At 49.2% G+C, this 13101-nt stretch overlaps 1 protein-coding gene across 3 annotated transcripts in view; it reads right to left on the bottom strand.

Moving 5' to 3' along the window:
- Positions 1 to 13101, bottom strand: part of VPS13B (vacuolar protein sorting 13 homolog B) — a 2423697-nt gene that overhangs the window by 302019 nt on the left and 2108577 nt on the right. For all 3 annotated transcript variants that reach the window (XM_069220546.1, XM_069220545.1, XM_069220547.1), the window contains exon 43: positions 4476 to 4637. In XM_069220546.1, coding sequence (XP_069076647.1) covers positions 4476 to 4637 — 162 coding nt within the window. The remainder of the gene's footprint in view (positions 1 to 4475; positions 4638 to 13101) is intronic.

Raw genomic sequence — 13101 nt, 5'->3', positions numbered from 1 at the left:
TACGAGCAATTTATTTTGGCTGCAAGTGCACAGTAAACGGAAAGTTTATGGTAGAACATAAAAATAATATGCTTGCAGAAGCTTGCTGTCAATAGAAACAAGGGACCAATTCACAATTTTCCACTACAAGTGGGGAGAAATCTGCAGTACTGAACTCCACTCAAGGGATAGGAAGTGGGAATCCCAAAGTGAGGCTTGCCTTGGAAGTTTAGGCACGCCTACAAACATACAAATGTGGTCATTCCTAAACGTTGAACTGACCTCTTCCCACCCTGGAAATGTCAGAGATGTGCCCCAGCCAAGAGTAGCTCCCCTTCCAGGACTGAAAGGGGAACAGATTACACCACATTTGCAAGGGGTGTATGGGAAGAGCTTTCTCCATGGGGAAAAATGACTTCCAGGCAAGAAAAAACAATGTGCATTTGCACAGGAGGGACCATTCTTACTGGGGAATACAACCCCCGGAGAGGACTCCAGTGAATGTTTGTGAACTCAAAAAACGAAAACGTAAAAGTATGTTCAGATGGAGATGTAAGCCTCTCCCATGCACAAGTTGATGTTCCTGTACAGGTCCCATGGCTTTTTTGGACAGATTGTAAAGGTGCTCAGAAATAAATACTCTGGCGGTTAACTACATTATCCGTCGCAGCCTCGGAAAGAGAGGATTGAAGCACAGCATCTCAAATTATTTTGCTGAGTCAGGAAAAAAGGCGAACAAGCAACATCAACAAGAACAGAGAACAAGCAGAGATTATCAAGGATCACAAAACGCAGAGGCCCTGAAGCACCTTTTGAATTAAGTGCGTTCCAGTGACGCGAGCTGCACTGAGCTGCCCAGGAGTCCTCATACACGGATTCCATTGTGGTAGCGCCATAACATAGCTGTGACAGGGAATGAGTGTGGTAGCGTCATACGATAGTTGTAACAGGGAATGAGTATGGTAGCGTCATAAGATAGTTGCGACAAGGAATGAGTGCAACAAGCTCGAGCGAAGGTGGCGTCTCCGGAAACTCCGGCCACACAGAGGGGCAAATTGTACTGTGAGTGAATATGAAAAAAAAGCAACCGGTGCCAAATACAAAGTCTACAACAACCCAAATAGATGCCAAGGTCATTATGCAAAGATAACCATGTTTGACTGGTTATGCATAGGAAAAGAAAAAGGTTACAACTGAGCATCGGAAAATATCCCTAAATATACAGCCCGCTTTTGTTAACATAAACATAATGTAATTGCCACGCGTGAAACATCTATATCACACAAAAAAACATGCTTTACAAACCCACGCATCAAAAAATAAACCTAAATCCAGCGGTTCAGAATAACTAGTGGAGGAGAGAAAGGGATGTAGAGCGTTTAATATGAGCAAGGTATATACAGAATTCGAGACGTGCTGCGAATGAATATTATTAATGCAAACGCGGGAGCAGCGCACCCCGGGTCCTAGATGGCAAGGTGTGACCTGCCACGGCGTGCTACACTGACACAGATGCTGGAAAAGTCAATCTCATCAGCTGCAGTTGGCGCCGACACTCGTGAGGGCATCAGCACGGAGGGCTGCATCGGACAAGGAAGGCCCTGTAGCAGCACCCACCCCACCATCCGGAGCAGGTCACCAAGATCGGATGCACATGTTTCCTTTCCGAACACTTTGGAAAACTTGTTAATATGCCCAGCTACGACAGATAAAAACTTACTTTGTGCCTTCGTGCTCTAAATTAATTTGTTCCCTCAAGTGACCTCAAAATGCTTCCAGCAGGTAACTGTTTTTTTCACTGTAAATAACACAAGAAAAATGAAGCAATTAATCGATAGTTATGGGAATCAGTACTGCTCTTTACAGTCTATTTTCATTTAGTTGAACCGCTCTGCTGCACTAAGAAAACATCGCCGCGGAGGTTACATAAAGTATTTAATGGCAGCCGCGGAAGGCGGGGCCTGCGCAGGCAGAAACACGAGCCCGCCGGGGCTTGGGAACGGGGCGCGCGGCCTAGCTCGCGCGTCCCCAGGCGCAGGCCCTGCGAGTCAAGCACGCACCGCCGCCGCCTGCAGGGCTGTCCGCGTCCCTCGCCCCGAGGCGTGCATGACTTCACCTCTATCGCGCAATCTGCTCTCCGAGGGTTTACAGTTTGGCGGCTCCGCAATTACCACGAGGAATGAAATAATTTCTCATCCATGAAGTCACCGACATTCCACGAACCCGACACTGGTCTGCCTGGCTTCTCAATCTTCAGGGATGGTCAATTTGACTGTTGGGTCAGTCCCTATCCAATGTTTTAATCGGCATGGAAATATCCCAAAAATCCTTCTAGCTGCATACGCCCAACACCGCACTTAATGACACTGCTGACTTTTGGCCAGAAAATCTCAAGGCGCAAATACCTCTGCTGGTATTTCAAAATTTGTGTTTAGCGCGTTGACTGATGCGCCGACCTGTGGCATACAGGAGAGTTGCTATTCCTTCAAGGCAGCACGGATCACTCGAGGCGCTGGATTTAGGCCCGTGCAACCAGAGCGTTTGGACCACTGACTCAGCAGTTACCGGTGGGGTAGTGGAAGCCGGTAAGGCCACTGCTCAATCCCAGATCAGCGAGACCTCCGAGCACATCATGAGAGGTGTGTTTAAGACCGCCAAAGCTAACACGTTAAAGCATTCATTCTAAACTGGGTGCTGGCGGTAGATCTTCGGGAATAGGGCTTGAAAGAAAAAAAAAATCACCTTCTAATACACTGTTTGAAATTACGCTTTTAGAAAATTGATGATTATTGTGAATTAAAAGTCATACATTGCTTAGAAACGGTTACATAATCGAAGAGAGACAGCATGGACCATGAAAAGAAGATACTTCTCAAATGAAAAATGCATATATATACCTTTATTAGATGTCCACAGAAAGGCACTCGAAGAGCCTTATTTTACCACTCGAGAACTGAAAAAAAAAATCCGAGTTGAACCACTACGCAGTGTTTCAAACTCATCCGATTTACAAGCTATATTCCAGATATGAGCACACTTAGATGGGACAAGGCAAGGGCAGGCTCGCATTGTGATGCACCAACCAGTCCCATTGGCTCTTCCAGTGTATGTAGCAGGGGGCCGCAGGAGAGCAGCAGTTCTGCCGGGACTGCTGAAAGGATGCCCCACAAGGCAGCAGAGAAAGGATCCACCACACCAAGGGAGAGGAGCCGCTGGACGAGTTCTGTCAGCAGAGTCCCGGTGTTAGTGGGGAGAGCCCCTGGGCATGCACAGTATCTGAGCAACATCCGGGTTGCAGTGGGCAGAGGGCAGGAGCCACCGGGCTGCCATCTTTGCAATGACAGAAAGAATAACAATCCTAAAGCATCATATTTTTTGCATTCTTTTTATCAGTGCTCAAGTCGAGCCTGACACTAAGATGGAACCCGGCTACAGGGAAGATAATGGACATCTTAGTGTCAGATTCACAGTAAGGCGCTGCTAAAAAATACGACTGTGCTAAGAAACGAAAATATATAGCTTTGTGAACAGCATGAAAGAGGGACATAAAATACGGAATATGTTATGATACACCATACTTTTTAGGTAGAAAATAATAGTCCCTCGTGCACCCCAATGCAGACAGGATACGCTAAATAAGCATATAGAAAAGCAAACAATTTAGACTGAAATACTCATTTGGGTTGAACTGATAGGTGATTGACAATTTTAAAAAATCATGTCTGAGGAATCCAGAGCCAAAGAAGCCACTGGCTGAGAAAGGCTGACCCAAAGCACACTGCACATTTTATATATATATATTACTATGTTCTATTATTGTTTTACATATACACGCACCGAAATCTACGGTCGGTGGGGAACAGTGATGTACTTTTCTACACAAAAGGTTTTGTGTTATGCCAGGTGTAAAAATACACATTTTACACATTTCATTCAGTTCCACTATTTAAGACACTGGGTGGGAAGAAAGCAACCTGTGTGCTTCCATCACCAGTAGGATGCAGACATCCGTGCTGCCTCGCACACTTCCTCTCCAATTACCGGTATCCTGCTCTGTCGCATGATTTCCACACTGAAAGGTGGAATGCAGGCAGAGGACAAAGGTGTTCCTTACCTCGATTTAGGTGCCCAAGTCAGTGAAGGACTTGTGCTGCCACCCTGGATCTTCATTTCAGTATCACAACACGGTTTCCTTTAGCCTTACCCCCAGGTGCTACTGCACCCGTTGCACTAATGACAGCTCCGCCCTGCTATCTGGCCTACAGGCCCGTTTGTGAATCAGAGCCTGCAAGCAGAGCAGAGGCACACGCGCATATGCAAGAAACCAAGCGCTCCTTGCAAGTATGTGACTTACGAGCCAGGCCCACCGCTGCTAGAGCTGCGGCACCCATCTTTGATTGGGTTTGGACAGTCAGCTGGAGAGTCAATACATTTCTACCCGCCAAGCGAGCCCCAGCACACAGGCAGCGCAGGACAGGCAGCTGCTAACGACGTACCTGTGGGGACTTGTGCGAGCGCCAGCTGTACTGGTGACGGTGAAGACTAGCCAACACCACGTTTTCATCGGTGTCCACCTGGCCAAACCGCAGGGTCTCCTGTGTGTCATTACATATCACAAAGTGGCTGAAGACCAACTCCTCCGCCTCGGGGCACTGGTTCTGAAAGGAAAAGAAGGAGAACGCCAACACGTTTAAGGCTAGCTGCAACAGATTCTGCAGATGTGTCTGCCCAGTGGCGATCATTAAAACACAGAAATAACAGAGGCCTACTGTCATTGGCCGTGGTGAATGTTTTTTCTATGTTTTTTTGAAAAGAAGAGCACTGAAACACCACAAGCTTAGTACTCTCACAGATCATAAACAACAGCCACATCAATGCAATAATCTACTAAAACCTTTTGCATTTTCCATGGGAATATTTGCGTTTTAGAAGAAAGAAGGTACAGTATTCGTACAGTGGAGGAATACAACCTGCACATGATCAATGGAAAAATTCACACCTTGGTAAATACAATTCACTAGTTCCCTCTTTTAGACTGCTGCCTATTTTTTGTATTGTACATCTCCTTTTAACGTTGGAGGGTACATTTTTCAATTTAAATATAGTTTATTAGTTAATAAAAACCGTTAACATACATACAATCCACAAAGTAATCACCATACAATATATATATATATATATATATACATATATAAAAGCAATAAATCTCTGCTTCGGGTAGTCTAAGCACCAGTGTGACCACACAAGCGCACAAGACGTAGTCCTAAAACCATGCATACAACAAGATGAAAAAATATGGGGGTTTGACTAATTTAAACCATTGGCTTCCCTGTTTCTTACACATGAGCACGAGGTGAGGGTACATTATGAAACTGACAACTGAATATGTGATTCTGGACTAACCAGGATCATGTAACCTGTGGAGTGAACAAAAACCCACAGGCTACTGTGCAAAGAGGGGAAGGTGTAAACATTTTTAGGACGAATTGGCTACTCCAGTCACCTGCTAGAGGTAGTGCCTAACAACATTATTTATAATGCTTAATGCAGACTTTAAGCTGTTGTACAAAAGAGGCATTATCAGGAGCTTAACAATTTGTGTGACAAAAACCTAGGCATTTCTAAATCTGTTAGTAATACTCCTACCAGCCTAGTAAGAGTTAGTACACACTATGCTGTACCAAGGTGCCTAGTGCAACGATCCTTGTGCACAAAAACATCTGAGCGAAAAAGGCCTAGGCATTTTGAACCTGTTAATAATACGCCTACCAGCCTAGTAAGAGTTTATACACACACACAATGCTTTACCAAGGTGCCTAGTGCAATGATCTGTGAGCAATTAAACAACATACTTTATGCAGCTGTAAAAGAGGGCAATTTCAATCTGTTTAATGAAGCAGTGACAGGATAAGGGAAAATACATATTTATTAACACTTGCTTAACAGCCAAGGAGGCCTAACTGCCTAATGCAGCCATTTAAAACAGCTGTGCAAGGGAAGCCTTCATTATACAAATTGTGCATTAAAGGCCCTTCCTAACCCATGAGCGGCAATCAAGATTAAATTTCAACCTGTTTGTTAAAAACTGCACCAAACAAATGTTCAACATATCATTCTCTGGATTCACAGCCCCTATGGCCTCTGTGCTACAGGTTCTAACATCTAAGGTGAAAAACTCCTTGCGCAGGAATAACCTCCGGTACACTAGCATTTTTGGACATACACAGGGTACATGTATAAACATTTCTTTTGCATGACGACACAAACTTCCTGTTGGGCCTTCTTCTGCCACTTGGGAACAAAATCTAGGATGGGGAGGTGTCCAAATCGCATCCTAATAATTTGCTGCTTAATAGTCAATGACGGAGCTACCTCAAAAAAAGGGCAGTTCCTTGCTTGACTCATATGAATTTATTCTATTACTAACCACCTAGGTGATCGTTTTATCAGTGCAGTTTTATCTTCAAGCCTGCTTTTCTGCTGTATGCATTTGTTCACTTTTTTTTTTTAAGGTATGACCACTCGTGTTCCGTTTCCATAGGTCCTGGATAACCAGATTCTGTATACTTTCCTGCAGATAATTGGCAATTTGACCTTACCCCCTTGACAGATTTAACTCTGCCCAGGCTAATTTAGCCAGCGAGCCCCTCTGGGGCACTCCACAGTCGATGGCAACACCTCAGGAAGGCTCCTTGTCTGGCTAGTGATTGTTTTGCTAGTGCACATTTTATCCTTCCTTGGGCTGGGGATACTGACCTTGGAATCTGGAATGTATAGTGAGCTTCTCCACCATAATCTCGCCTCCATAAAATAAAATTGGAATCCATGCTTTAATAACTGTTATCAGATCCTTTAGATTATGACCCCACAAACATTTCCACATATTTAAAACGGCAAACTTTAGGGCCTCTGTTTTTTTGACAATAGCTTTTTTTTGTGCAGCAAAATAGTTTTGCGAGTCCAATTTAAACCCCAACTACGTGTATGCTGCAACTTCATTAATACTGGACCCATTTAGGCGCCATTTCCCATTTTTTGCTATTTGTTGATTCAGTGGTATAACTGATTTTCTTAAGATTGATTCCCAACTGTTTATTTTCCGAGTAGTCAACACGCCTATTGATCAACCTCCGGAAGCCCACATGGGTATCCTCACAGCGCCACCAGATCCAGACCCCCTGTTCTGCCTTCTCTTTTGCCTGCATCGCTGACTGTGCCCCGAGTGTCTGTGTTGCCGTTTGTCTGCGTTCGCGCTCCCCTTTTTTCCTTCTGTATCCCCGAGTGCCTGCATCTTCTGAGTGCCGTCCCCCTTGCCCTCCCGCCGTCTCCCCCTCGTTTTTCCTGCTTTCTGCGCCTTTTCGGCACTTTGTCATTTTTCTAGGCCTCCTCGCCTTCGGAGCCTTTTTCACGCCGCTTTTTTGCCGCTTTTTTCCCCCTACCCGCCCTCCTCCCGCCTCCCAACTGACCCCGCCTCCCTGGCTACCCCTTAAATGGCGGCCGCTGCGAGGCAGTGGTAGCGACCCTCGACCCCAGGGTAGGTCGCTCCCCTGTCCTCACAGCGCCACCAGATCCAGACCCCCTGTTCTGCCTTCTCTTTTGCCTGCATCGCTGACTGTGCCCCGAGTGTCTGTGTTGCCGTTTGTCTGCGTTCGCGCTCCCCTTTTTTCCTTCTGTATCCCCGAGTGCCTGTGCTGTGTGATCGCGCTCCCCCTTTTTCCTTCTGTATCCCCAAGTGCCTGCATCTTCTGAGTGCCGTCCCCCTTGCCCTCCCGCCGTCTCCTCCTCGTTTTTCCTGCTTTCGGCGCCTTTTCGGCACTTTGTCATTTTTCTAGGCCTCCTCGCCTTCGGAGCCTTTTTCCCGCCGCTTTTTTGCCGCTTTTTTCCCCCTACCCGCCCGCCTCCCAGCTGACCCCGCCTCCCCGGCTACCCCTTAAATGGCAGCCGCTGCGAGGCCGCGCAGCGGACGTGCCGCTGGCGCGCCGAAGGCGCGCCTAAGGCAAGCCCGTCTGCGCCCGTCCGCACCTGGACCGCGCACAGCGCCCGTACCCCTGGCCCCCGCGCCCCCCGCCTGACCTACGACTCCGCCACCCTCGTCAACCTCAACCCCGGTCGCACTCCGGGCTGCTACCGCGCCCACCCCAAACGGACCCACGGACCCTTCACCTGCAGCAACTGTCACTTCACCTGCCTACGGACCAGCACTGCTCCCGCCAAGAACGACCCCCCCGGAAGCTATCTCCACTGCATCCTGGTCAACACCCGATCCGTCCACAGGCACGCCATCGAACTGTGGAACCTCCTCAACTCTACGAACCCGGACATCGCCTTCCTCACCGAGACCTGGATGAATCCCTCCTCGGCACCCGACATCGCCATAGCCATCCCCGACGGCTACAAAATCATCCAGAAAGACCGCACCAACCGCATCGGAGGAGGCATCGCCATCGCACACAAAAACTCCATCCGCATCTCAACCGACACCGACAACTCACTCCCCGACGCCGAACATCTCCACTTCACGATCCACAGCGACCCCAAGACCACCCTCAGAGGCACCCTCATGTACAGACCACCAGGACCCCGCACCAAGTTCAGCGAAGACATCGCAGATTTCGTCAACCCTCACGCACTCTCGTCCACCGACTACATCCTCCTAGGAGACCTCAACTTTCACCTGGAGAACCTCACCGACAACAACACCACCGCCTTACTGGACAACCTCGCCAACCTGGGACTGAATCAGCTAGTCAACACCCCCACCCACTACGCCGGACACACGCTCGACCCCATCTTCTCCTCCAGCAAACACATCACCTTCAGCCACACCACCGAACTCACCTGGTCGGACCACAGCTGCGTCCACTTCATCTTCAAGAAGACCACTGTGCACCACCACACCCAGCAACCACCAAGAAGACACTGGAATCGTATCACCACGGATCAGCTCGCATCAACCCTCTCCCAGAACCGACCCACCAGCACCACCGACCCAAACGAAGCCGCCAACAACCTCACCAACTGGATCTCCGACTGCGCCAACCTCCTGGCCCCCCTGAAAACTCAAGCCAGCACCAACAACCACAAGAAAAACTCCTGGTTCACCCCCGACCTCAAGGACTCCAAGAAAGAATGCCGCGCCCGCAAGAAGACGTGGCGCCTCAACCAGACCGAAGAGAACATGTCAGCTCTCAAGGACGCCACCCGCCAACACCACCAACACCTCCGCGCCGCACGAAAAACAGCCTACCGGAACAGACTTGACAACAACGCCCACAACAGCAAGGAACTATTTGGCATCGTCAAAGAGCTCTCCAACCCGGACGCAGAAAACAACTCCATCCCTCCATCACAGGACCTCTGCGACTCCCTCGCGACCTTCTTCCACCACAAGATCACCGACATATACAACAGCTTCCCGACCACCGACGCGAACCCCCCCCCGGAACCCGCTACCGACATCACCACCATCCTCACCTGGAGCCCAACCACCACCGAGGAGACCACCCACGTCATGAACTCGATCCACTCCGGATCCCCATCGGACCCCTGCCCGCACCACATCTACAACAAAGCCGACGACATCATCGCACCGCACCTCCGAGATGTCATCAACGCCTCCCTCACCACCGCCACCTTCCCGGAGAGCTGGAAACACGCAGAGCTCAACGCCCTCTTAAAGAAACCCACAGCAGACCCCACAGAACTCAAAAACTTCCGGCCCATCTCTCTCCTGCCGTTCCCCGCCAAAGTGATTGAGAAAATTGTCAACACTCAACTCACCAACGCCCTGGAAACCAACGACTCCCTCGACCCCACACAGTTCGGTTTCAGGACCAACCACAGCACCGAAACCGCCCTCATCGCAGCCACGGACGACATCAGAGCCCTGACCGACAAGGGTGAGACCGTGGCCCTCATACTCCTGGACCTCTCCGCAGCCTTCGACACGGTCTGCCACCGCACCCTGATACGACGCCTCAGCAACGCCGGCATCAGAGGCAAGGCCCTCGAATGGATCATCTCCTTCCTCTCCGGAAGGACTCAGAGAGTCCGCCTGCCCCCCTTCAGATCCACAGCCACGGAGATCATCTGCGGCGTACCTCAAGGATCCTCCCTCAGCCCCACTCTCTTCAACATCTACATGACCCCCCTGGCGAACATCGCACGCAAACACGGACTCGACCTAATATCATACACTGACGACACCCAGCTCATCTTATCCCTCACAAACAACCCCACCTCAGCCAGGACCAGATTACATGAAGGAATGAAGGAAGTGGCGAACTGAATGACAGACAGCCGCCTGAAACTGAACGCCGACAAGACGGAGGTCCTCATCCTCGGCCCCACTCCCACCGCATGGGACGACTCCTGGTGGCCCCCCGCCCTAGGCAGCACTCCCCAACCCACCGACCACGCGCGCAACCTCGGCTTCATCCTGGACTCATCCCTCACCATGACCAGACAGGTGAACTCGGTGACCTCGGCATGCTTCAACACCCTACGCATGCTCCGCAAGATCTTCCGCTGGATCCCCACCGACACCAGGAAGACCGTCACCCACGCCCTCGTCACCAGTCGCTTGGACTACGGGAACACCCTGTATGCAGGCATCACCACCAAGCTAATGAGGAAACTCCAACGGATCCAGAACGCTGCCGCAAGACTCATCCTGGACATCCCTCGCCACCACCACATCTCAGGACACCTGAAAAAACTCCATTGGCTCCCCGTCAACAAGAGGATCACCTTCCGACTCCTCACCCACGCACACAAAGCCCTTCACAACCTCGGACCCAAACTCATCAACAACTGCGTCTCCTTCTACACTCCTCCGCGCACTCTACGATCCGGCGGACAGGCCCTGGCAGCCGTACCCCGCATCCGCAAAGCCACCGCCGGAGGAAGATCCTTCTCTTTCCTGGCAGCGAAGACCTGGAACTCTCTGCCCAGCCACCTTCGCGCCATACCTGAACACCTCTCCTTCAGAAGGCAGCTCAAGACCTGGCTCTTCGAGCACTGACACCCCCCCCCCCCCCCCCCCCCCCCAGCGCCTTGAGACCCTTTATGGGTGAGTAGCGCGCTTTATAAATGCGAATGATTGATTGATTGATTGGGTACGGGTTGACAGCAATACATCGTCTGCATACAGGATATTGCTCAGCGGTTGTGACCGAAGGCTTGGCGCATGCGAAACCCCTTCCGCCAGGGAGGCTGAGAGGTTCCAGATGAACAGATTTAACAGCAGCAGTGCCAAAACACATCCCTTCTTCAATCCAGGGGAGGGGTTGACTTCTCTGGATGAATGGCACCCGCCCCCCACCTTGATCTACACCCAGGTCTTGGTATATACATAACTGTATGGCCTTTAGAAGGTTTTGTGGAATTCCCTAGCGTGATAGATTTTCACAGAACAGGCCTCGGAGGGGACAGCCGAAAGCCAATTCAAAGTCCATAAAGCGCATGAAAAGCAGCGTCCCAGTGGTGCATGCTCTTTTCATTATAAAGCCCACAGCCATCACGTTGGTGGTAGTTCCTTGCTTTTGCAGTGAACCTTGTTTGCTTCATTGGCAACCTGTTGGCCCCCATCGCCCACACCTGTAGATACTGCAGTAGTAGTGTTGAAAAGTGTTTTGAGCTGCCCGTTGAGCAGTGATATCAACCTGTAGATGATAGGGGACGCAGCTACCCCACCCTTGAAAATGGGGCGGGTTGGAGGGTACATGAGATTGTTAAATGTCCGCTGTTACTGCATCAACCTTTAGTGGCTGGTGACAGTCCAATTCCGCGTTTTCCTTCAGCAAATACACGTTTCTTTGTTTCCTGCAAACTTTGGACATTTTATGAAATGTGTTTATATGTGTTTCTATGTGGACAACACAATGAAGAGCTGATCACAGGTATCAGTTCTGAGATACTACTCAGACTTTTTACAAGGAGGTAGACTACATCAGACAGGTTACAAGGAGGTAGAATGTTGGGAATGATGGTGGGTCCTATCATGTACAGAAGTAATGCTCTCGCAGAGGTGCATCTTTTACTCATTTCTGAGGTGTAGCAGGTTAGTAGTCTGTTCTAATATTTATGGACAAACTGTTCCAGATCTTGTGTGTGTAGATGGTGAAAGCCAGCCTTATGTTTTGTTCCCTTTTTTGCATTCCCTTGTTTTCAGGTTGTGATGTCGATACTCCTGGTGTGGTGCTGCTTCCATTAGGTGGTTATTTTCTCAGCCAGGTGTACGCAGGGGCCTTTTCAAGTGGCCTACTACATGAGACAAGACATTTGGTCCTGAACAATATACAGGCTTGAGGGGGTCCTAATGTGTTGGGGTGGTGTAGGTGAATGTCTAAGTCTTTGATTATGAATGTGGTGTCGGGAGGCAAATGAATAGAGTTTTGCCTATATCCAAGCAAGAGTGGACTAATATTTGGACAGTTGTTCTGAAGGTGAATTGGGTAGCAATAGTTTTACTATTGTTATGAGGGATAACTTGTTTCTCTTGGGAGTGTGTCCTTGTAGGAAACTGGCCTGGTGTGTGGTGAACACCAGGTACGGGTATCCCCTATTAGTGAGGTGCAGGCAGTGTCTAGGAAGCCAGGGCTCTGTAGAGGTTGCTGTGGTTGAGCAACTAAGACTTATCTAGGAGACATGCAAAGTGTATGCAATACCACTACAGTCACACAGCACTTACACACATGAAAGAACCACACAGTGTTACAAAAATAAAGATACTTTATTATGGTAAGACAAATACTAAAATACTGTATAGGCTATACTCTACTAGGAAGTGAGTAAACACATTCTTATATACAGATTAGAAGTCAGGAAGTGACATAGAAAGCAACAGAAAACAGTGAAATAACTGAAAATAATGAAGACCCTAGGGGGAGACCAAACCATATACTAAGTAAGTGGAATGCGAAGGTCAGGCCCCACCCAAGGAAGTAGAATCTGTAGAGGGGAGCTGGAGGAACTAGGAGCCCCGCAAGGTAAGCACCAGAGTGCCCCCCAGCGACCAGGAAAGAAGTAGTAAGTACCTGGTTTTCCCCCAAACCCACAGGTAAACTATGTAAAAGGACTGTGTAAGACCCAAGCAAGACTGGAAGAAACAGAAAATGGATC

This window comes from Pleurodeles waltl, chromosome 2_2 (genome assembly GCF_031143425.1).
Source record: "Pleurodeles waltl isolate 20211129_DDA chromosome 2_2, aPleWal1.hap1.20221129, whole genome shotgun sequence".
Lineage (NCBI taxonomy): Eukaryota > Metazoa > Chordata > Amphibia > Caudata > Salamandridae > Pleurodeles > Pleurodeles waltl.
This window is presented reverse-complemented; position numbering and strand designations above follow the sequence as displayed.